The sequence below is a fragment of the Bos indicus genome, chromosome 25 (assembly GCF_029378745.1).
Source record: "Bos indicus isolate NIAB-ARS_2022 breed Sahiwal x Tharparkar chromosome 25, NIAB-ARS_B.indTharparkar_mat_pri_1.0, whole genome shotgun sequence".
Classification (NCBI taxonomy): Eukaryota; Metazoa; Chordata; class Mammalia; order Artiodactyla; family Bovidae; genus Bos; species Bos indicus.
In genome coordinates, this window is record NC_091784.1 from 19,254,578 (window position 1) to 19,279,493 (window position 24,916).

At 40.4% G+C, this 24,916-nt stretch overlaps 1 protein-coding gene across 5 annotated transcripts in view; it reads left to right on the forward strand.

Moving 5' to 3' along the window:
* The window catches only part of LOC109578666 (acyl-CoA synthetase medium chain family member 2B), a 48,855-nt gene extending 26,515 nt beyond the window's left edge, over positions 1–22,340 (forward strand). For 2 of the 5 annotated variants that reach the window (XM_070779754.1, XM_070779756.1), the window contains one exon: positions 13,130–14,259. In XM_070779754.1, coding sequence (XP_070635855.1) covers positions 13,130–13,288 — 159 coding nt within the window. In that variant the 3' untranslated portion in view covers positions 13,289–14,259. Of the gene's footprint in view, positions 1–9,179; positions 9,275–13,129; positions 14,260–21,299 lie in introns of those variants that run through there. The other 3 variants (XM_070779755.1, XM_019988080.2, XM_070779757.1) reach the window with 3 other exon arrangements.
* Positions 22,341–24,916: the final 2,576 nt, after the last annotated feature.

Genomic DNA, 24,916 nt, shown 5'->3' on the forward strand with positions numbered 1-24,916 from the left:
TTTAAGCCAGCTTTTTCACTCTCCTCTTCCACCTTCATCAAGAGGCTCTTAGTTCCTCTTTGCTTTCTGCCATTATGGTGGTGTCATCTGCATATCTGAGATTATTGATATTTCTCCTGGCAATCTTGATTCCAGCTTGAGCTTCATCCAGCTCAGCATTTCACATGATGTACTTTGCATATAAGTGAAATAAACAGGGTGACAATACACAGCCTTGTCATACTCCTTTCCCAATTTTGAACCAGTCCATTGTTCCATGTCCAGTTCTAACTGTTGCTTCTTGACCCACATTCAGGTTTCTCAGGAGGCAGGTTGGGTGGTCTGGTATTCCTGTTTCTTTAAGGATTTTCGAGTTTGTTGTGATCTACACAGTCGAAGTCTTTAGTGTAGTTAATGAAGCAGAAGTAGATTTTTTCCAGAATTCTCTTGCTTTTTCTATGATCCAACAGATGTTGCCAATTTGACCTCTGGTTCTTCTGCCCTTACTAAACTTAACTTATACGTCTGGAACATCTCAGCTCACGTACTGCTGAAGCCTAGCTTGAAGGCTTTTGAGCATTACCCTCCTGGCATGAGAAATAAGAGCAATCATGTGATAGTTTGACCATTTCTTGGCATTGCCCTTCTTTGGGATTGAAATGAAAACTGATCTTTTCCAGTCCTGTGGCTACTGCTGAGGTGTTGATTTGCTGGAATATTGAGTGCAGCCTTTTCACAGCATCATCTTTTAAGATTTGAAATAGCTCGGCTAGAATTCCATCACCTCGACTAGCTTTGTTTGTACTAATGCTTCCTAAGGCCACTTGACTTCACACTCCAGGATTTCTGGCTCTAGGTGAGTGATCACACCATCATGGCTATCTGGGTCATGAAGATCTTTATTGTATAGTTCTTCTGTGTATTCTTGCCACCTCTTCTTAATATCTTCTGCTTCTGTTAGGTCCATATTGTTTCTGTCCTTTATTTTGTCAACCCTGGCAAGAAATGTTCCCTTGGCATCTCTGGTTTTCTTGAAGAGATCTCTACTTTTTCCCATTTTTTACCCCAGACTGTCCAGCAAAAATGGGTTTATTTGACAGCAGCAAAGATTGAAATTCAGAGTCTTGAACTATGGCAAGCCATGTGTAAGGAAAGGAGGTCTCTTTTGAAGAGAAGAAAGGGAAGTTGGCAAGGCTATAGTAAACAGAGTATCCAGGGGAGAAACTGAAAGTTCAAAGTATAGTGTCTTTTCATTGGCTGAGTTGTGACAATCTGATAAGAAAGCTTTCCCAAGATATTTGGACCAGGTCTGGTAGAAGATTGTCACCAAATATTTGATGATGACATATCATTTCAAATGAGCCTCAGTTTCTATGAACTTGATAACATATGGATTTATTTATTTTTATAAATTTATTCATTTCAATTGGAGGCTAATTACTTTACAATATTGTAGTGGTTTTGCCATATGTTGCCATGAATCAGCCATGGGTGTACATGTGTTCCCCATCCTGAAACCCCCTCCCACCTCCCTCCCCATCCCATCCCTCTGGGTCATCCCAGTGCACCAGCCCCGAGCACCCTGTCCCATGCATTGAACCTGAACTGGCGATCCATTACACATATGATAATATACATGTTTCAATGCCATTCTCCCAAATCATCCCACCCTCTCCCTCTCTCACAGAGTTTAAAAGACTGTTCTATACATCTGTGTCTCTTTTGCTGTCTCACATATAGGGTTATTCTTACCATCTTTCTAAACTCCATATATATGTGTTAGTATACTGTATTGATGTTTTTCTTTCTGACTTACTTCACTCTGTATAATAGGCTCCAGTTTCATCTACCTCATTAGAACTGATTCAAATGTATTCTTTTTAATGGCTGAGTAATACTCCATTGTGTATATGTACCACAGCTTTCTTATCCATTGTCTGCTGATGGACATCTAGGTTGCTTCCATGTCCTGGCTATTATAAACAGTGCTGCGATGAGCATTGGGGTACATGTTCTCTTTCAATTCTGGTTTCCTCTGTGTGTATGTCCAGCAGTGGGATTGCTAGGTCGTATGACAGTTCCATTTCCAGTTTTTTAAGGAATCTCCACACTGTTCTCCATAGTGGCTGTACTAGTTTGCATTCCCACCAACAGTGTAAGAAGATCTCCACACCCTATCCAGCATTTATTGTTTGTATACTTTTAGATAGCAGCCATTCTGACTGGCATGAAATGGTACCTCACTGTGGTTTTGATTTGCATTTCTCTGATAATAAGTGAGGTTGAGCATCTTTTCATGTGTTGTTAGCCATCTGTATGTCTTCTTTGGAGAAATGTCTGTTTAGTTCTTTGGCCCATTTTTTGATTGGGTCGTTTATTTTTCTAGAATTGAGCTGCAGGAATTGCTTGTATATTTTTGAGATTAATTCTTTGTCAGTTGCTTCATTTGCTATTATTTTCTCCCATTCTGAAGTCTGTCTTTTCACCTGGCTTATAGTTTCCTTTGTTGTGCAAAAGCTTTTAAGTTTAATTAGGTCCCACTTGTTTATTTTTGCTTTTACTTCCAATATTCTGGGAGGTGGGTCAGAGAGGATCCTGCTGTGGTGTATGTCGGAGAGTGTTTTGCCTATGTTTTCCTCTAGGAGTTTTATAGTTTCTGGTCTTATGTTTATATCTTTAATCCATTTTGAGTTTATTTTTGTGTATGGTGTTAGAAAGTATTTTAGTTTCATTCTTTTACAAGTGCTTGACCAGTTTTCCCAGCACCACTTGTTAAAGAGATAGTCTTTTCTCCATTGTATATTCTTGCCTCCTTTGTCGTAGATAAGGTGTCCATAGGTGCGTGGATTTATCTCTGGGCTTTCTACTTTGTTCCATTGATCTATATTTCTGTCTTTGTGCCAGTACCATACTGTCTTGATGACTGTAACTTTGTAGTAGAGCCTGAAGTCAGGCAGGTTGATTTCTCCAGTTCCATTCTTCTTTCTCAAGATTGCTTTGGCTATTCAAGGTTTTTTGTATTTCCATACAAATTTTGAAATTATTTTTCTAGTTCTGTGAAAAATACTGCTGGTAGCTTGATAGGGATTGTATTGAATCTATAGATTTCTTTGGGTAGTATACTCATTTTCATTATATTGATTCTTCCAATCCATGAACATGATATATTTCTCCATCTATTTGTGTCCTGTTTTCTTTCACCAGTGTTTTATAGTTTCTATATATAGGTATTTTGTTTCTTTAGGTAGATATATTCCTAAGTATTTTATTCTTTTCATTGCAATGGTGAATGGGATTGTTTCCTTAACTTCTCTTTCTGTTTTCTCATTGTTAGTGTATAAATGGAAGGGATTTCTGTGTGTTAATTTTATATCCTGCAACTTTACTATATTCATTGATTAGCTCTAGTAATTTTCTGGTGGAGTCTTTAGGGTTTTCTATGTAGAGGATCATGTCATCTGCAAACAGTGAAAGTTTTACTTCTTCTTTTCCAATCTGGATTCCTTTTATTTCTTTTTCTGCTCTGATTGCTGTGGCCAAAACTTCCAAAACTATGTTGAATAGTAGTAGTGAGAGTGGGCACCCTTGTCTTATTCCTGGCTTTAGGGGAAATGCTTTCAATTTTTCACCATTGAGGATAATGTTTGCTGTGGTTTTGTCATATATAGCTTTTATTATGTTGAGGTAAGTTCCTTCTATTCCTGCTTTCCGGGTTGTTGTTGTTGTTATTGTTGTTTTTAATCATAAATGGATATTGAATTTTGTCAAAGGCTTTCTCTGCATCAATTGAGATAATCATATGGTTTTTATCTTTCAATTTGTTAGTGTGGTGTACTGTGTTGATTGATTTGTGGATATTGAAGAATCCTTGCATCCCTGGGATAAAGCCCACTTGGACATGATGTATGATCTTTTTAAAATGTTGTTGGATTCTGTTTGCTAGAATTTTGTTAAGGATTTTTGCATCTATGTTCATCAGTGATATTGGCCTGTAGTTTTCTATTTTTGTAGCATCTTTGTCTGGTTTTGGTATTAGGGTGATGGTGGCCTCATAGACTGAGTTTGGAAGTTTATCTTCCTCTGCAATTTCCTGTAAGAGTTTGAGTAGGATAGGTGTTAGCCCTTCTCTAAAATTTTGGTGGAATTCAGCTGTGAAGCTGTTTGGTCCTGGGCTTTTGTTTGCTGGAAGATTTCTGATTACAGTTTCAATTTCTGTGCTTGTGATGTGTCTGTTATGATTTTCTATTTCGTCTTCATTCAGTTTTGGAAAGTTGTACTTTTCTAAGAATTTGTCCATTTCTTCCAAGTTGTGCATTTTATTGGCATATAGTTGCTGATAGTAGTCTCTTATGATCCTATGTATTTCTGTGTTGTCTGTTGTGATCTCCCAATTTTCATTTCTAATTTTGTTGATTTCATTCTTCTCTGTTTCTTGATGAGTCTGGCTAATGGTTTGTCAATTTTATTTATCTTCTCAAGGAACCAGCTTTTAGCTTTGTTGATTTTTGCTATGGTCTCTTTTGTTTCTTTTGCATTTATTTCTGCACTAATTTTAAGATTTCTTTCCTTCTACTAATCCAACCAGTCCATCCAAAAGGAAATCATTCCTGGGTGTTCATTGGAGGGACTGATGTTGAAGCTGAAACTCCAATACTTTGGCCACTTGATGTAGAGAGCTGACTCATTTTAAAAGACCCCGATGATGGGAAAGATTGAGGGCAGGAGGAGAAAGGGACGACAGAGGATGAGATGGTTGGATGGCATCACTGATACAATGGACATGGGTTTGGGTGGACTCTGGGAGTTGGTGATGGACAGGGATGCCTTGAGTATTGTGGTTTGTGAAGTTGCAAAGAGTTGGACACGACTGAGCGAATGAACTGAACTGAACTAACCCTGGGGTTCTTCATTTCTTCCTTTTCTAATTGCTTTAGGTGTAGAGTTAGGTTATTTATTTGACTTTTTTCTTGTTTCTTGAGGTAAGCCTGTATTGCTATGAACCTTTCCTTTAGCGTCACTTTTACAGTGTCCCATAGGTTTTGGGTTGTTGTGTTTTCATTTTCATTCATTTCTATGCATATTTTGATTTCTTTTTTGATTTCTTCTGTGATTTGTTGGTTATTCAGCAGCTTGTTGTTCAGCCTCCATATGTTGAAATTTTTAATAGTTTTTCTCCTGTAATTGACATCTATTCTTACTGCACTGTGGTCAGAAAAGATGCTTGGAATGATTTCAATGTTTTTGAATTTACCAAGGCTAGATTTATGGCCCAGGATGTGATCTATCCTGGAGAAGGTTTCATGTGCACTTGAGAAAGAGGTGAAATTTATTGTTTTGGAGTGAAATGTCCTATGCTGCTGCTGCTGCTAAGTCACTTTAGTCGTGTCTGACTGTGTGACCACATAGGCAGCAGCCCACCAAGTTCCACCATCCCTGGGATTCTCCAAGTAAGAATACTGGACTGGGTTGCCATTTGCTTCTCCAATGCATGCTTGCACGCTAAGTCGCTTCAGTTGTGTCCAACTCTATGCGACCCTATGGACAGCAGCCTACCAGGCTCCTCTGTCCACAGGATTCTCTAGGCAAGAATACGGGAGTGGGTTGCTATTTCCTTCTCTGAAATGTCCTATAGATATCAGTTAGGTCTAACTGGTCTATTGTATCATTTAAAGTTTGTGTTTCCTTGTTAATTTTCTGTTTAGTTGATATATCCAAAGGTGTGAGTGGGGTATGAAAGTCTCCCACTATTATTGTGTTGTTGTTAATTTCCCCTTTCATACTTGTAAGCATTTGCCTTACATATCATGGTGCTCCTATGTTGGGTGTATATATATTTATAATTGTTATATCTTCTTCTTGGATTGATCCTTTGATCATTAGGTAGTGTCCTTCTTTGTCTCTTTTCACAGCCTTTATTTTAAAGTCTATTTTATCTGATATGAATATTGCTGCTCCTGCTTTTTTTTGGTCTCTATTTGCATGGAATATCTTTTTCCAGTCCTTCACTTTCAGTCTGTATGTGCCCTTTGTTTCAAGGTGGGTCTCTTGTAGGCAACATATGTAGGGGTCTTGTTTTTGTATCCATTCAGCCAGTCTTTGTGTTTTAGTTGGGGCATTCAACCCATTTACATTTAAGGTAATTACTGATAAGTATGATCCCATTGCTGTTTGCTTTTTTGTTTTGGGTTTGAGTTTGTATACCCTTTCCTGTCTAGAGAAGATCCTTTAGCATTTGTTGGAGAGCTGGTTTGATGGTGTTGAATTCTCTCAGCTTTTGCTTGTCTGTAAAGCTTTTGATTTCTCCTTCATATTTGAATGAAATCCTTGATGGGTACAATAATCTGGATTGTAGGTTTTTATCTTTCATCACTTTAAGTATGTCCTGCCATTCCCTTCTGGCCTGAAGAGATTCTATTGAAAGATCAGCTGTTATCCTTATGGGAATCCCCTTGTGTGTTATTTGTTGTTTTTCTCTTGCTGCTTTTAATATTTGTTATTTGTGTTTGATCTTTGTTAATTTGATTAATATGTGTTTTGGGGTGTTTTGCCTTGGGTTTATCCTGTTTGGGAGTCTCTGGGTTTCTTGGACTTGGGTGATTGTTTCCTTCCCCATTTGAGGGAAGTTTTCAACTATTATCTCCTCAAGTATTTTCTCATGGTCTTTCTTTGTGTCTTCTTCTTCTGGGACTCCTATGATTCGAATGTTGAGGCATTTAACATTGTCCCAGAGGCCTCTGAGGTGATCCTCATTTCTTTTAATTCTTTTTTATTTTTTCCTCTCTGCTCATTTATTTCTACCATTCTATCTTCTACCTCACTTATCCTATCTGCCTCTGTTATTCTACTGTTGGTTCCCTCCAGAGTGTTTTTTATCTCATTTATTGCATTATTCATTATATATTGACTCTTTTTTATTCCTTCTAGGTCCTTGTTAAACATTTCTTGCATCTTCTCAATCCTTGTCTCCAGGCTATTTATCTGTAACTCCATTTTTGTTTTCAAGATTTTGGATCATTTTCACTACCATTATTCTGAATTCTTTTTCAGGTAGATTCCCTATCTCTTCCTCTTTTGTTTGGTTTGGTGGGCATTTATCCTGTTCCTTTACCTGCTGAGTATTTCTCTGCCTTTTCATCTTGTTTATATTGCTGTGTTTGGGGGTGGGGGGCTTTCCATATTCTGGCAGTTTGTGGTTCCTCTTTATTGTGGAGGTTCCTCATTGTGGGTGGGGTTGAACAGGTGGCTTGTCAAGGTTTCCTGGTTAGGGAAGCTTGTGTCGGTGTTCTGGTGGGTGGAGCTGGATTTCTTCTCTCTGGAGTGCAATGAAGTGTCCAGTAGTGAGTTTTGACATGTCAGTGGATTTGGTGTGACTTTGGGCAGCCTGTATATTGAGGCTCAGGTCTATGCTCCTGGGTTGCTGGTGAATTTGTGTGGTATGTCTTGCTCTGGAACTTGTTGGCTGTTGGATGGTGCTTGGTTTCAGTGTAAGTATGGAGGCTTTTGGATGAGCTCTTATCAATTAATGTTCCCTGGAGTCAGAAGTTCTCTGGTGGTCTCAGGTTTTGAACTTAAGCCTCCTGCCTCTGGATTTCAGTCTTATTCTTACAGTAGCCTCAAGACTTCTCCATCTATACAGCACCGATGATAAAACATCTAGGTTAATGATGAAAAGTTTCTCCACAGTGAGGGACACTGGAGAGATTCAGAGTTACATGGAGAAGAGAAGAGGGAGAAGGGAGATAGAGGTGACCAGGAGGAGAAAAAGGGGGAATCAAAAGGAGAGAGACAGATCCAGCCAGTAATCAGTTCCCTAAGTGTTTCCACATTCTGGAACACACAAAGAGATTCACAGAGTTGGGTAGAGAAGAGAAGGGGGAGGAAGGAGGTGGAGGCGACCCATGGAGAGAGCAATCAAGCCAGTAATCACACTCCCAAGTAAAAATGGGTACTGAAGACTGGGTTCTTAAAGGTACAAAATTGATAACAAATGCCAAAAGGCAAAGATTAAAAATCTAGAGTAGAGGTTAGACTCTCAAAAATACAATATTAAAAAAACAAAACAAAGTCACAAACATTATAAAATATATATATATATATATATATGAAGTTTTCTTTAAAAATTAGGGTCTTTTTTTGCAAGGTAATGGTAGATTATAAAAATGAAAATTAAAGGAGTAATAGAGGACTTAAAAATTTTTTTTAAATTTTAATTTAAAAAATGACAGTAGCAAAAATATATATAGGAATTTCTCTGGAGCTGTTGTGGACATTGTGGGGTCAGTTCAGTTTCAGATAGTTCCTTAATCTGGCTTATACTTCTCAAGATTTATGCTGCTGCTGCTGCTGCTGCTAAGTCGCTTCAGTCATGTTCAACTCTGTGCAACCCCATAGATGGCAGCCCACCAGGCTCCTCCGTCCCTGGGATTCTCCAGGCAAGAACACCTGAGTGGATTGCCATTTCCTTCTCCAATGCATGAAAATGAAAAGTGAAAGTGAAGACGCTCAGTCGTGTCCAACTCTTAGCAACCCCATGGACTGCAGCCTACCAGGCTCCTCCATCCATGGGATTTTCCAGGCAAGAGTACTGGAGTGGGGTGCCATTGCCTTTTCCGTCTCAAGATCTATAGGCCCCTTCTAATGTAGTCAGTGCTAACTACAGGGTTTTAATCTGTTGCACCTGTCACTTCCAAAGTGGTTCCCTCTTTATTTTAGCTTCTTCTGTTTGCTGGTCTCTTCAGTGTTTAATTTCCACCCTGACACACGGGGGTGAAGGTGGTCACTTATTTAGGCTCACTTTTTCAGTCACGCTGTGGGGAGGGAGGAACACTGCAAACAAATATCATTGGCGTGTGTGGGGAGTGCTCCCAGTGTTTCAGCTGCACTGTTGCCCCCACTCACGGCATGTGTGCTTTCCCAGTCTACACTGCTCAGGCTCCAGGTTGCTCTGCCAGAAACTGTCTGAGGCAGGCCCTGGGTTGTGTGCATTTCCCAGGTCTAAGCCACTCAGGTTCAGGTTCTCGAGTACTCCCCAAAGGCTTAGATTCAGTTGGGCCTGCATTTTGTATCCTTCCCAGGTCCGAGCAGCTCAGGTGACCAGGTGCTTGCTGAGCACAGTCACCCCCAGGTGGGCAGTGGGTCTTATCGCCTCCCCCATCCCAGCCGCTAGGTTTTCTGGGTGTACAATGGGTGTGCCTTCTCAGGTGTGCCATGTGTCTCTTCTGGGGAGCTGATCTCTGGCTGTGACCCTCCGGGCAGATGTCAACCATTCAGAATCCCAAGAACTCTTGGTTAGCAATGGAGCCTGTTTGCAGTTTGGTAAAGTATGCCTCTCTGGGGTTGTGATTGCCCTTTTCCAGCTCTGGCTGCCCCACCACCACCCACCTGCTTGTCTCCAGCAGGGATGGGCCGGTCCACAATCTGCTAGCTCTCCTCTGGTATTTGTTCAGTCCTTTGTTCTGTGAGCGGACCTGGCAGTGCCTCAGGTTAGGGCTTTTCACAGGATAGTTCTCTCTCTCTTTTTTTATTTTTTTCTCTCTCTGGCTATCCCACAGTTTGAGTTGCTATCTCACGTTAGTTCCCTCAGATTGCCCTCAGGGCATTCCAGTCCGGTCCTTACCCTAAGCAATGCAGCCCTCGCCTCCCTGTTCAGCCCCCTCTTGCTGGTGGCAGCTGCAAGTGCTGGAAGTTGCCGTTAGGCATATAATCTGTGGGTTTAAATTATTTATTTATTTATTTTTCCTTCTGGTTATGTTGCCCTCTGAGATTCCAAGATTCCCCACCGAGCCACCATTAAGAGTGTTTCCTGGTGTTTGGAAACATCTCTTTTAAGACTCCTTTCCTGGGACGGATCTCCATCCCTACCCCTTCTGTCTCTCTTTTTATCTTTTATATTTTGTCCTACCTCCTTTTGATGACAATGGGCTGCCTTTCTGGGTGCCTGATGTCCTCTGCCAGCATTCAGAAGTTGTTTTGTGGAATTTGCTCAGCGTTCAAATGCTCTTTTGATGAATTTGTCAGGAAGAAAGTGGTCTCCCCATCCTATTCCTCTGCCATCTCAGGACCGCCTCCCAACATATGAATTTAATAAACAGAAACCTCAATTAAAATAGAATTGAAGGACCAGAAAGGGAAGCTATTATGAGAGCTTTAGAGGCTCTGGTAGGACTGAGTTGTTATTTAGTTCAAATCAGAGCTATCACTATTTATCAAACCAATAATTCTTGAATTTTTGATCTTATTTTCCTTTTATGAGGCCAATTATTTGGTTTCTGTAGCAAGTTTTCTAAATTATCGTTTGGGGAAATACTCTTTGGACCATGACAGCCATGTCATGGTGAAGGGGCTTATGTAACTCAATGAAGCTATGAGCCATGTGGGGACACCAAGATGGGCGGGTCATAATGAAGTGTTCTAACAAAACGTGGCCCACTGGAAGAGGAAATGGCAACTCACTCCAATATTCTTGCCTGGAGAACCCCATGAACAGTATGAAAAGGCAGAAAGATATGACACCAGAAGATGAGCACCCCCAGATTGGAAGGTGTCCAATGTGCTACTGGGGAAGAGGAGAGGGCAATTACTAGTAGCTCCAGTAAGAAAGAAATGACTGGTCCAAAAAAAAGAAATGATGCTCAGCTCTGGATGTGTCTGGTGGTGAAAGTTAAGTCTGATGCTTTAAAGGATAATATTACATAAGAAACTGGAATGTTATGTCCATGAATCAAGGTAAATTGGACATGGTCAATCAGGAGTCAGTAAGATTGAACATTGACATCTTATGAATGAGTGAAATAAAATAGATGGGAATGAATGAATTTAAATCAGATGAACATTATATCTATCACTGTGGGCAAAAATCCCTTAGAAGAAATGGGGTAGCACTCATAGTCAACAGAAGAGCCCGAAATGCAGCACTTGGGTGCAGTCTCAAAAAACAACAGAATGATCTTCTTTCATTTCCAAAGCAAACCATTCAACGTCACAGTAACCAAGTTTATGTCCCAACCTCTATGCCAAAGAAGCTGAAGTTGAACAGTTCTATGAATACCTACAACACCTTCTAGAAATGATACCAAAAAAGATGTCCTTTTCATCATAGGGGGTTGGAATGCAAAAGTAGGAAGTTGTGAGATACCTGGAGTAACAGCCAAGTATGGCCTTGGAGAACAAAATGAAGCAGGGAAAAGGTTAACAGGGTTTTAGCATGAAAACATGTTGGTCATGGAAAATACCAATTTCCAACACATGAGCCAAATCTGCACAAAGATATCACCTAATGTCCAATACTGAAATCAGATTAATAATATTCTTTGCATCCAAAAGTGGAGAAGCTCTATACAATCAAAAAACAAGACCTGAAGCTGACTGTGACTCAGATCATGAGCTCCTTATTGCAAAATTCAGGCTTAAATTGAAGAAAGTAGGGAACATTTAGGCCATTCAGGTGTGACCTAAATCAAATCCCTTATGATTCTAAGTGGAGGTGATGAATAGATTCAGGGGACTAGATCTCATACACAGAATGCCTGAAGAACTATGGACAGAGGCTTGTTACATTGTACAGGAGGCAGTGACCAAAAGCATCCCAAAGCAATTGAAATGCAGGAAGGCACAGTGGTTGTCTGAGGAGGCTTTACAAATAGCTGAGGAAAGAAGAGAAGTGAAAGGCAAGGGAGAAGGGAAAGACAAATGTAGATTGAATGCAGACTTTGGGAGAATAACAAGGAGAGATAAGAAAGCCTTCTTAAGTGAACAATGCAAAGAAACAGAGGAAAACAGAATGGGAAAGACTAGAGATCTCTTCAAGAAAATTGGAGAGATCAAGGGAACATTTCATGCAAGGATGTCCATGATAAAGGACAGAAATGGTAGGGACTTAACAGAAGCAGCAGAGGAGATTAAGAAAAGGTGACAAGAATACACAGAACTATACTAAAAAGGTCATAATGACCCAGATAACCACAATGATGGTCACTCACCTAGAGCCAGTCACCCTCGAATGTGAAGTCGGGTGGGCCTTAGGAAGCATCACTACAAACAAAGCTAGTGGAGGTGATGGAACTTCAGCTGAACTATTTAAAATTCTAAAAGATGATGCTGCAAAAGTGCTGCACTCAATATGCCAACAAATTTGGAAAACTCAGCAGTGGCCACAGGACTGGAAAAGTTCAGTTTTCATTCCAGTCCCAAAGAAGCGCAATGCCAAAGAATGTTTAAACTACTGTACGATTGCTCTCATTTCACATCCTAGCAAGTTTATGCTCAAAAACCTTCAGACAAGGCTTCAACAGTACGTGAACCAAGAGCTTTCAAATGTACAATCTGGGTTTAGAAAAAGCAGAAGAACCAGAGATTAAATTGCCAACATTTGTTGGAACATGGAGAAAACAAGGGAGTTCCAGAAAAACACTACTTCTGCTTCATTGACTATGCTAAAGACTTTGTGTGGATCACAACAAACTGTGAAAAATTCTTAAAGAGATGGGAGTACCAGACCACCTCACCTGTCTCCTGAGAAACTTGTTTGCTAGTCAAGCAGAAACAGTTAGTACTGGACATGGAACAATAGACTGGTTCAAAACTGGGGAAGGAGTATGCCAAGGCTGTATATTGTCACCCAGCTTATTTAACTTATATGCAAAATACATCATGTGAAATCCTGGGCTGGATGAATCATAAGCTGGAATAAAGGTTGCTAGGAACAATAGCAACAAATTAAGATATGCAGACGATACCCCTCTAATGGTGGAAAGGGAAGAGGAACTAAAGAGTCTCTTGAGGAGTGTGAAAAAGCTGGCTTAAAACTCAACAGTCAAAAAAGTAAGATCATGGCATCCAGTCCCATCACCTAATGGCAAATAGATGGGGGATAGTGGAAATAGTGACAGATTTAATTTTCTTAGGCTCCAAAATCACTGCAGACAGTGACTGCAGCCATGAAATTAAAAGATGACTGCTCCTTGGAAGAAAAATTGTGACAAACCTGTGCTGTGCTTAGTCACTCAGTTGTGTTCAACTCTTTGAGACCTCATGGACTGTAGCCTGCCAGGCTCCTCTGTCCACCAGGTGAGAATACTAGAATGGGTGGTTATGCCCTCCCCCAGGGGATCTTCCCAATCCAGAAATTGAACCAGGGTCTCCTTTATTGCAGGTGGATTCTTCACCAGCTGAGCCACCAGGGAAGCCCAAGAATACTGAAGTGGGTAGCCTATCCATTCTCCAGGGGAACTTCCAAACCCAGGAATTGAACCAAGGTCTCCTGTATTGCAGGCAAATTCTTTATCAGCTGAGCTACCCAGGAAGCCCATGACAAACCTAGATAGCATATTAATAAGCAGAGACATCACTTTACTGACAAAGGTCCATATAGTCCAAGCTATGGTTTTTCCCTTAGTCATGTATGGATGTGAGAGTTGGACCGTAAAGAAGGCTATGTGTGTGCAAGTTGCTCAATCGTGTCTGACTCTTTGCAACCCCATGGACTGTAACCAGTCAGGCTCCTCTGTGGAATTCTCCAGGCAAGAATACTGGAGTGGGTTGCCATTCCCTTCTCCAGAGGATCTTCTTAACCCAGGAATCAAACCCAGGTTTCCTGCATGACAGGAAGATTCTTTACCATCTGTGCCACAAGGGAAGCCCAAGGAAGGTTGCATGGTGAAGAACTGATGCTTTCAAATTGTGATTCTGGAGAAGACTTGAGACTCCTTTGGACTTCAAGGAGATCAAACCAGTCAATCCTAAATGATATCATTGGAGGGACTGAATGTTCATTGGAAGGACTGCTCCAGTACTTTGGCCATTTGACATGAAGAGCCAACTCATTGGAAAAGATCTTGATTCTGGAAAAGATTGAAGGCGAGAGGAGAAGGGGATGGCAGAGGATGAAATGGTTAGATAGCATCACCAACTCAAGGGACATGAATTTGTGCAAACTCTGGGAGATACTGCAGGACAGAGGAGCCTGGCATGCTGCAGTCCATGGGGTCACAAAAAGTTGGACAAGACTGTTAAACCACAACAGCAGAACATCTAGAGAACTTGATATCATCCACATCAGCCTTCAGGATTTGTGACAAATCCTAAGTAAAACCCTGAGTCATTATGGTCCAGGTAAATTGCTTTTATTCCCAGGTAAGGCAAAAGGTGTTGGCTGGCTTCATCAACCAGAATACTAAAGAATGGACTGCATAAATATTGAAGAAATATTGAAGAATTTGCTTCCAGTGGGAATGGATATTAGTAGTGATGAGGGTTAAGGACAATAAAGTATTGGGATAATGATTGTTTATTATTCAGAGGTCCTGGACAAATCTCTGCCCTCCACTTTCAGGTTTTTCCACTGGTAAAATAGAAATATGCAAGGGTTAGTCCAAGTATATGGAGAAGGAAATGGCAACCCACTCTAGTGTTCTTGCCTGGAGAATCTCAGGGAATCCCCTGAGAATCCCAGGGAAGCCTGGTGGGCTGCCATCTATGGGGTGGTGCAGAGTTGGACACGACTGAAGTGACTTAGCAGCAGCAGCAGCAGCAGTCCAAGGATAATGTGACTTTGAACCTTTTAATCTTCTATTCAGACGTTATGTCTTGCAGAGCTTCTTTACTTTTAGATATTGATTACTTCTGAGAAGAGGATTTGAAGGATCTATTAGAATCTTGATGGGAGGTGCACTGTGAATTTTGCCAATATCAGGTGGAGATTTTGCTCATTAGGAAGTTGGGAACCAATGCAACAGGGAGAGATGATCTGTGTTTCTAGAATTAGCTGTAGTACCATGAGACACAGAGCAAATAAATCATTCACATAGTTGGCTGCTTTGATGACTACTGTTAAATTCTAGAATTATTGGTTCCCTTTTTTGAGAAAGAAATTCTGACATGATAGTTTTCTAAGAAGTATCAGCCTAATAAATGGGTAGGGGCAGAGGCACTAAGGGGAAAAGTGTATGTTATTTCTCAACCAGCCTGAACAAAAGGAAATGGATTCAGAGAGAATAATCTCTTGACATTCATTAGAGATCCCTTTTAATACTCCAAGACAGGGGACGCTTTATAGTAGTGTGATTGAGCACTGAGAGTATGGCTCCTGTGTCAGTTAGGACTGGAAGTGTTAGTCGCTCAGTCATGTCCAACTCTTTGCAACCCCATGGATTTTAGCCTGCCAGGCTCCACTGTCTATGGAATTCTCCAGGCCAGAATACTGGAGTGAGTAGCAGCTCCCTTCTCCAGGGGATCTTCCCAACCCAGAGATCATTCAAGCTTTTCCCTATTAACAGTTTTCATCCAATACTGAGCTTGGCATTTAGTGATGAGCTGATATAAGTTGGAGAAACCACATTAAGTTTGAGTGACTATATTAAATTACTCAGCGAATTTGTGAGGATCTTTGGTTATTTTGGGAAAATCTTTGACTATGGCTTATAGTTCTGCTTTAGTTCAAGGAATATAAAAAATTAAGGGTTTAGCTTCTGGATCCTCAGAAGGCTTAATTTTGAAGGAGCAGATATTGATTTATTCAGAGGAAAATAGGGTGGGGAGAATTTTAGGGGGAAAGGAAAGTTTGGTGAGAGAATTAGCAAGGAGGAACTGAGGATATGGAGAAGGTGTGGGAGGCATAGAAGGGAAAGAGGAAGATGGTGCTGTAAGTGGGGCCAGAGGAGGAGGGGCTGTGTTAGAGCAATAAGACAGTCCCAGAGACTGAGACTGAGGCAAAAAGCCAAGGAAGAAGAGCCTTAGGCTTCAAAGGGGACTTTGTCTTTCTTTGTTTACTTGCTTCAGTTAATTTTAAAATCAGATTTTGCAAAGAGGCAATTTGAGACTCCTGATAACATTTGAAAGTCTTAAAACACCAGTTGAAAGAGATGTTCCATTCAGTTTTGGAAATTTTAAAGCTGTATTTGTCCAATTTGGTTTAAAGAAAAATAAGTTTGGGGTTTTCAAAAGTTCCCCATAATAACCATTGATATTCTAAATTGTCTTTGATCAAGTCAATTTATATAGTTAGAAATTGGCATGAATGAAGACTGTGGTTTTCAAACATAAACTAGACCAGGGTCCTTGATGTGTGGGAGGGGCAAGGTGGAAATACTTAGATAACTGGGAATTCTATTTCCCAGAGGTTTTTCTCTAAGAAAGAATAATTTTCAAACAGTTGGAACAACTCAAGCAATCTTAATTGCCCGGAGGCCTAATGCCAGCCAGTTTTAAGGAACAGTTTGGCCCCCGAACTGAATTATCTGGTCCCAGAGGAGGTACATCAAAAGCAGCTCAGTGCAATTCCAATAGAACAATCTCTATTCCAAAAGGATTGGGTCAAAGGCTGAGTCTGTACAATTCTGATTAACTAACCCCTGTTCCCAAGGAACTAGGCTCAAGTCCAGTCAGTTCTAGGAGGAACAGTCCTGGTTTCAAAGAGAATCATGTCAAAGGTTAGCACGTTCCAACTGGGACAGCCTGATTTTAGTATCAGGCTAAAGTTTCAATGGAGCACCCACACACAGAACAAGGCCTTAACTAGCAAGGATGAAACCTTTAAGTAGAACCTGAATAAAACCTGAGGAGCTTCAAAACACAAAGAGGGTAGAAGCTCAAACCTGAGAGAAAGACTTATCCTCAAACTCCAGGGCAGAATGTGGAGATGCACTGTTGCTGCTGCAGCTGCTAAGTCGCTTCAGTCTTGTCCGACTCTGTGTGACCCCATAGACGGCAGCCCACCAGGCTCCCCCATCCCTGGGATTCTCCAGGCAAGAACACTGGAGTGGGTTGCCATTTCCTTCTCCAATGCATGAAAGTGAAAAATGAAAGTGAATTCGCTCAGTCGTGTCTGACTCGTAGCAACCCCATGAACTGCAGCCTACCAGGCTCCTCCATCTATTGGATTTTCCAGGCAAGAGTACTAGAGTGGGGTGCCATCGCCTTCTCCGTGAGATGCACTGTTATGTAGTCTTAATAAGGGCTTCAGCCAACCCCATGAGGAGTTCTGAAGCTAGGACAACTTTTCCCAGGGGAAGACAGGGAGAAGGGTCTCTATGCTCATGTAGGTTGGGTTTGGATACAGGCTGCCCTGGAAAGAGATAACTCTCCTTTACTGCTGCACTCCCCAAGGTGGTTTGGCAGTGGGGGAGTAAGTCTTTCATTCCGGCAAAGGGATCTGAGTAGCACATCAAAGAATCCACCACACAGAATTTCAACCTCAAACTGATAGTGAGGCATTACGCCGAGTCTCTGAAATCAGACTGTTCCATTCAAAATTCATCTCCATTACATTTCTGAACAATTACTCTGTGCTTCAAATTCCTTATCTGTAAAGTGGGCTAGTGGCGTTACACCTTCACAGTTGTTAATATGAGTTAACATTAATATTTGTAAGGCATAATGCATTTGGAAGAGTGACCAGCACATTAGTAAACATTTCATAAGTATTTTTAAAAGGAGATTAGAAATCCAATCATAATATAAATTTTGAATTGTAACAGTATCTTGGAGGATCAGGTGGGGTGGTACTATCCCACAGTATAACACTATATTATTCAATAGATATGTCTCCTTTTTCAAGTTTCACATCTAGAATGCCCTGGGCAGTAGACTTTTTCCACTTCTTCCCTCCTTCCAGTAACTATATCTTTCTGCTTCCTTCTTCATGATATGCAGAGTGGTTTTCCTCTTACCGTTAAACCCTGATCTCCCCTGAGACTTCGTTCTACCCCATCTACATCCAAGTGGCCAAACATTAAATATTTTAGGTCATACTGTCTTTATTGCAACTCTGCCCTGATACTATGAAAGCAGCCAGAGACGATTGTCAATGAATGGGTGGGGATGTGTTTAAACAAAACTTCATTTACAAAAACAGAGGAAGGTTGAATTTTGCCCAAAGACTATTGTTTGCCAGCTCCTGCTCTATTCCATTGTGATTTTAACAAACTCCTTCAACAAAGTCAGTCTTACTTTATGGAAGATTCCCATACCAGCTTCTATGATACTTTTTCTTTATCTGTATCCCTGCTGTTGGGGCTTCTCTGGTGGCTCAGTGGTAAAGAATCCACCCGCCAATGCAAGAGATGGGTTCATCCCTGGGTCAGAAAGAGCACGTGGAGAAGAAAACGGCAAGCGACTCCAGTATCCTTGCCTGGGAAATTCCATGGACAGAGGAGCCTGGTGGGCTACAGTCCATGGGGTTGCAAAACAGTTAGACACAACTTAGAGACTAAACACCAATCCCTTTTGTTATTCTTTGCATTAAACCCAAGACCATTCAACTCCTAGACCAAAGCCCTGGCAAGCTGATCCATATAGTGGGAGGTCAGTTCAGTTCAGTTCAGTCTCTCAGTCGTGTCCAACCCTTTGAGACCCCATGAACTGCAGCACGCCAGGCTTCCTGTCCATCATCAGCTCCTGGAACTTGCTCAAACTCATGTCCATAGAGTTGGTGATGCCATCCAATGATCTCATCCTCTGTCATCCCCTTCTCCTCCAGCCTTCAATCTTTCCCAGAATCAGGGTCTTTTCCAGTGAGTCAGTTCTTCGCATCAGGTGGCCAAAGTGTTGGAGTTTCAGCTTCAGCATCAGTCCTTCCAATGAATATTCAGGGATGATCTATTTTAGGGTTGAATAGTTTGATCTTTTTGCAGTCCAAGGGACTCTCAAGAGTCTTCTCCAACACCACAGTTCAAAAGCATGAATTCTTCGTTGCTCAGTTTTCTTTATAGTCCAACTCTCACATCCATACATGACTACTGGAAAAACCACAGCTTTGACTAGATGGACCTTTGTTGGCAAAGTAATGTCTCTGCTTTTGAATATGCTGTATAGGTTGGTCATAACTTTTCTTCTAAGGAGCAAGCACCTTTTAATTTCATGGCTGCAGTCACCATCTCCAGTGATTTTGGAGCCCAAGAAAATAAAGTCTCTCACAGTTTCCATTGTTTCCCCATCTATTTACCATGAAGTGATGGGATTGGATGCCATGATCTTTGTTTTTTGAATGTTGAGTTTTAAGCCAACTTTTTCACTCGCCTCTTTCACTTTCATCAAGAGGCTCTTTAGTTCTTATTTTCTTTCTGCCATTATCGTGATGTCACCTACATATCTAAGGTTATTGATATTTTTCCCGGCAATCCTGATTCCAGCTTTTTGTTCACCCAGCCTGGCATTTCTCATGATGTGCTCTGCATATAAGTTAAATAAACAGAGTGACAATATACAGCCTTGATGTACTCCTTTTCCTATTTGGAACCAGTCTGTTGTTCCATGTCCGGGTCTACTGTTGCCTCCTGACCTGCATACAGATTTCTCAGGAGGCAAGTCAGATGGTCTTGTATTCCTATCTCTTTCAGAATTTTCCACAGTTTATTGTAATCCACACAGTCAACAGCTTTGGCATAATCAATAAAGCAGAAGTAGATGTTTTTCTGGAACTCTCTTGCTTTTTTGATGATCCAACAGATGTTGGCAATTTGATCTCTGGCTCCTCTGCCTTTTCTAAATCCAGCTTGAACATCTGGAAGTTCACGGTTCATGTACTGTTGAAGCCTGGCTTGGAGAATTTTGAGCATTACTTTACTAGCCTGTAAGATGAGTGCAATTGTGCAGTAGCTTGAGCATTCTTTGGCATTGCCATTGGGATGAAAACTGACCTTTTCCAGTCCTGTGGCCACTGCTGAGTTTTTCAAATTTGCTGGCATATTGAGTGCAGCACCTTCACAGCATCATCTTTTAGGATTTGAAATAGCTCAACTGGTGTTCTATCACCTCCACTAGCTTTATTAATAGTGATGCTTCAAAGGCCCACTTGACTTCACATTCCAGGAGGTGAGTGATCATACAATCATGATTATCTGGATTGTGAAGAACTTTTTTGTACAGTCCTGTGTAGTCTTGCCACCTCTTCTTAATATCTTCTGCTTCTGTTAGCTCCATATCATTTCTGTCCTTTTTTGTGCCCATCTTTGCATGAAATATTCCCTTGGTATCTCTAATTTTCTTGAAGAGATCTCTCGACTTTCCCATTCTATTGTTTTCCTCTATTCTTTGCATTGATCACTGAGGAAGGCTTTCTTATCTCCTATCTCTTATCTTCATCTTATCTCATATGGCCTTATCTCTTATGTCTTTCCTTTTCTCCTTTGCCTTCTCTTCTATTCACAGCTATTTGTAAGCCCTCCTCAGACAACCATTTTGCTTTTTCAAGGACAGACAAATAGGAAATGATTGAGATGGAATTCAAAACCAGACCTTGTAACTCTTAGATATCTATCTATCTGTTCTACATTAATAGCCATACCTAATATTTTTGAGTGTTTACACTGTTGGAGAGGAAGAAATTTTCCTCTACCTTTCTAGGTTCTTCCTGCTGGTCTAAGTATTAAATCAGTATGAGACAGATTAATAGGAGAAATCAAACACAAATTTAGTCATGTATTCTTGGGAGAGACTCAGGAAAACTCAATAACTCACCAAAAGAGTCAGAACCCTAACCTTAAATACCACATTCAGCTGAAGACAAAACATGATGTTGGGAGTAGTGGTTTAGGGAACCTCAAAAGGGTGTTAGGCAATTCTAATGGAAATGGAAAAGCAAATATTTGGTAAATAAATGTTTTCTGAGCTGTATAGATACAATGGGTCACAGATGGACATTGATGTCTAGGCCCTGTTGAATCTTCCCCACACCCTAGACCATATTCTTTGCAGAGATATCTCAGGAACAAACTATTTAAACATTTTAAGCAGTTATGGAGTAAGGAACAAGAAAAGCATCCTGAGTCTTCTATTTCTTAAAAATAATAAGCCTAAATTAATCCTCACGCCCAAGAGGCACATTTTGAGCTGGCAAATTTTCTTCCCCTATAACCTCATGCAAGAATTTAGTCTATGTAATTGCACTTTTTTATCACAACAACTCAACAAAGTTGTTATCCTTCAGTCTGCTCAGTGGGAATACTGAGTCTCAGAAAAACTAAGTGACCTGACCAAAGCCAGGCACATGGTAAAGGAAAGGCTGGAGCCCAGAGCGTCTGAGGTAAAAACTCAGATGGCTGTTTACTGTGTCGTGTTGCATTCATCATGCTGCATCTTCACTCTTCTAGAGAATGTCAGAGACCAGCTCATTAATCTTTATGTTTAATCTCTTGTCCTCATCCTAGAACATTTTCTGAAGATTTGTATCACACAAGGGGTTTCCCAAGGGACTTACCAGGATCTGTCCTCACTCACCTGGAACGTTTGGCCTCAAGAGTTTCCTCTCACTCTATAGCAATCCCTCTGAAAAATCCAACCCATTGGGGTCACAAATAACCCACTTTGGACTGATCTTTTCTCAACAGATAGAGTTCGTCTTAGATCTGCCCAAGACCAACACAGGGAAAATTCAGCGGTCAAAGCTTCGAGACAAGGAGTGGAAAAAGTCTGAGCAGGTTGGAGTCTAGTGATACCTGCAACGTGCTTTACCTTAGATCCTGCCCTTCTTCCCCTTTAAATCCATTTGAGTCATCTGCCTTCCTCTGGGGATATGAGATTCTTTATGACAAAACATGATCTGATTTTTGTCTTTCCTTGGTTATTATTTCAAAATCTTACCATGTTAGATATTGAAAAAAGAAAAAGAAAGGAGGAATTAGAAAGAGAGGAAAGGAAAGGAAACAGAAAAAAAGGTGGGGAAAGAAGAAAGAGAAATTAAAATAGCAATAAAAAGAAATTGAGAAATAAGAAAAGGAGGGAGGGACATAAGATGGAGGCCAGGAGGAAAGATGGAAATAATTAGAGGGAAGAAGAAAAAAAGAAAGAGGAGAAAGGAAGAAATGAAGGAAAGAAAGAAGGTGGGAAGGTAGAAAGGGGGAAAAAGAAAAGACAGAACTCAATAAAATATCAATAGTAAGAGAAAATGATAAAGAAAAATGATGGGAGACAGGAAGAAGGGGAAAAAGGGAAGAGAGAAGGAAATTTTTAGTTTTCTCCCACAAATAGATAGTGACAAGAATCATGAAGAAAACTGAATCTTATCTAGGAAACAAAAGGCTATAACACCCCATCACACCCCTAGAACAAAATCTCCATACAGAGAGGCTTGTGAGTGTGGTTGGAAAATTAGAATCACCCTCAAGTAACTTCAGATTTGGGGGAAATCATGACCAGAGGAGGGGAAACACCATTTATTGAGCATTTGCCACATGCAAAGCACTGTCCATGCAAGCCATTTCACAAATACTATTATGTCTTATCTCAACGTGGCATCTACAGATTTCAGATCATGGCTATGAGAATAGTGCAGGCACCTGAAAAGGGTGGCCCTTCTCCCATGGCTTTTGTTTCTATTTTTTTGTTATCTACTCTTCCTAGTATCAATAATAAAATAATTTTAAAGTTAAGACCCTAAGGGTTATCTTTGGGGAAAACAAAGAAGTTTTGTTGAAGAATAAACCACAGAGTCAGTTCCTAAGACTTCTGGATCCCAGAGCCAGGGATCCAGGAGAGGGGTAAGGACTATGAGGGCTTTACCTATAACTAAGAGATGGAAGGTGAATCTTCCTAGCAGATTAAAGTTTAAAGTGAGTTGAAGAAAAAAGCAAAGGGTCTCTGAGAGTCTATGACTCTTCTTCTTAAGAATGCTTAGTAATAATAACAACAGCTTTAATAAGAATATCAATTATTTATAAAGTACTTGCTAAGTGTCAGGCCCTATGGCAAGATACACATATATTAATCTCACTTTTCAATTCAAGTTCTATTATTTTTTCCCATTTTATGTGGAAAAAACCTAAGATTTGGAGAGATTCAGTGATATTCTGCAAAGTCACGTAGCTGGTAAATGACAGCATCAGGTTCAAACACAGACCTGTCTGCTTACAATGTCTATGCATCCCTTTGCTTGCCTTCTTCTCTAACCCTTACTACTCTTAAAGTAATGTTTTAAATATTCCCTAGAGAGAGGGGGTAGCAGTGTAGGAAGATCTTGAGCTCACATCCTCCCAGGGACACACCAAATATATACCTACATATATAACAATTCCTCTTGAAGAATACTTCAGGACGGATTGAATAACTACTGCACATAGGCAGACCACATAGATATAGATAAGAGAGATGGAGACATGGCATACATGAGAATCCCACCCCTATTACAGCAATCTTCAGTAGGAAGCAATATTGCTGAAGGGTCCGAGTGCAAACTTATCCTCCCTGGGACATAGTGAAAATAGTTTAAAGGCCTCCTAGACCATACAAGAAGGAAACCCATTTGCTAACCCTAGTGAAAAGTGAAAGTGTTAATATCTCAATCATGTCTGACTCTTAGTGACCCCATGGAATGTAGCCCACCAGGCTCCTCTGTTCATGGAATTCTCCAGGCAAGAATACTGGAGTGGGTAGCCATTCCCTTCTCCAGGGGATCTTCCTGATCCAGGGATTGAACCTGAGTCTCCTTTATTGCAGGTGGATTCTTTACCATCTGAGCCACCAGCCAAAATGACAGGAAATAGCTGGAGCCCTCTCCAGGGTCAGAGGTGCTGATAAGCACCACTGCTCCTATGACTCCCTGTAACCCATGCTTGTTCCAGCTCCAGCCACTTGCCAAGGCAGCCTTGACCCAGGAACTATACCTAACCATGCTCTGCTGCAGCTCTAGTCACCTTACCAAGGTGCCCTTGGGTTTAGCATTCCCCAGTGACTTTTCTGACCTAGGTCAAATATAGCTCCAGCGGACCTGTGAAAGGGGCCAGGTGAAAGTAGTCCACACAAGAGATGTTCCCACATGAGGCCACTCCTTAAAGAAAAAGAGAGGTGTGTCTTTTGATTAATTCACAGAAACAAAAGTCAAACAAAATGAGGAGACAGGAATATGTCCCAGATGAAAGAACAAAATAAAACCCTAGAAAAACTTAAATAAAACAGAGATGAGTTATTCACCTGATAAAGTGTTCAAAGAAATCATCATGAAGATGTTCACTGAACTTAGGAAAGATTGCAGAACCTCAGTGAGAACTTCAACAAAGACTTAGAAAATATAAGAAAGAACCAATCAGAAACAAAGAATATAATAACTGAAATTTAAAATATACTAAAGATCATCTATAGCAAAGTAGATAATACAAAAGAATGAATGAAAAATCAGGAAGATGGAATAGTAGAAATCCCTCAATTCGAACATGAAAAAGGAGAAATAAAATTTTTAAATGATGAGAGTTTAAGGGATCTCTGAGATAGCTTCAAGCATTCTAACATTTGTGTTATAGGGGTCCCAGAAGAAGAGAAAGAGAAAGGGACAGAAAACTTATGTGAAGAGATAATGACTGAAAGTTTTCATAACCTGGGGAAGGAAATAGACATCCAGATACAGGAAGAGCAGAGCGTCCCAAACAAAATGAATCCAAAGAGATCCATAGCAAGACATATTAAAATGGCAAAAATCAAACATAAAGAGAGAATCTAAAAGGCAGTAAAAGAAAAACAACTAATCACATACAAGGAAACCTCATGACTATCAGTGGATTCTTCAGAAGAAACTTTATAGGCAAGATATATTTAAAGTACTGAAAGGGAAAAACTCAACCTAGCATACTCTATCTGGCAAGGTTGGCACTAAAAATTAAAGGAGAGATAAAGAGTTTTCCAGAGAAGCAAAAACTAAAGGAGTTTATTACCACTAAACTGGCCTTATAAAAGTGTTAAAAGGTTTTCTATAAACAGAAAAGAAAGATCACAACTAGAAATAAGAAAATATATAAAAGGAAAAAATTGCTGGTAAAGGCAAATATATAGTAAAAGCAATGTATCAGCCACTTAAAAATCTAGTACGAAGTTTAAAAGACAAAAATGTGGTACAATCAACTATAACTACAGTAAGTAATTCAGGGATATACAAAATAAAAAGATATAAAATATGACATCAAAAACATAAAGTATGCGAGGGGGATAAAAATGTAGTGCTTTTAGAACGCTTTTGAGT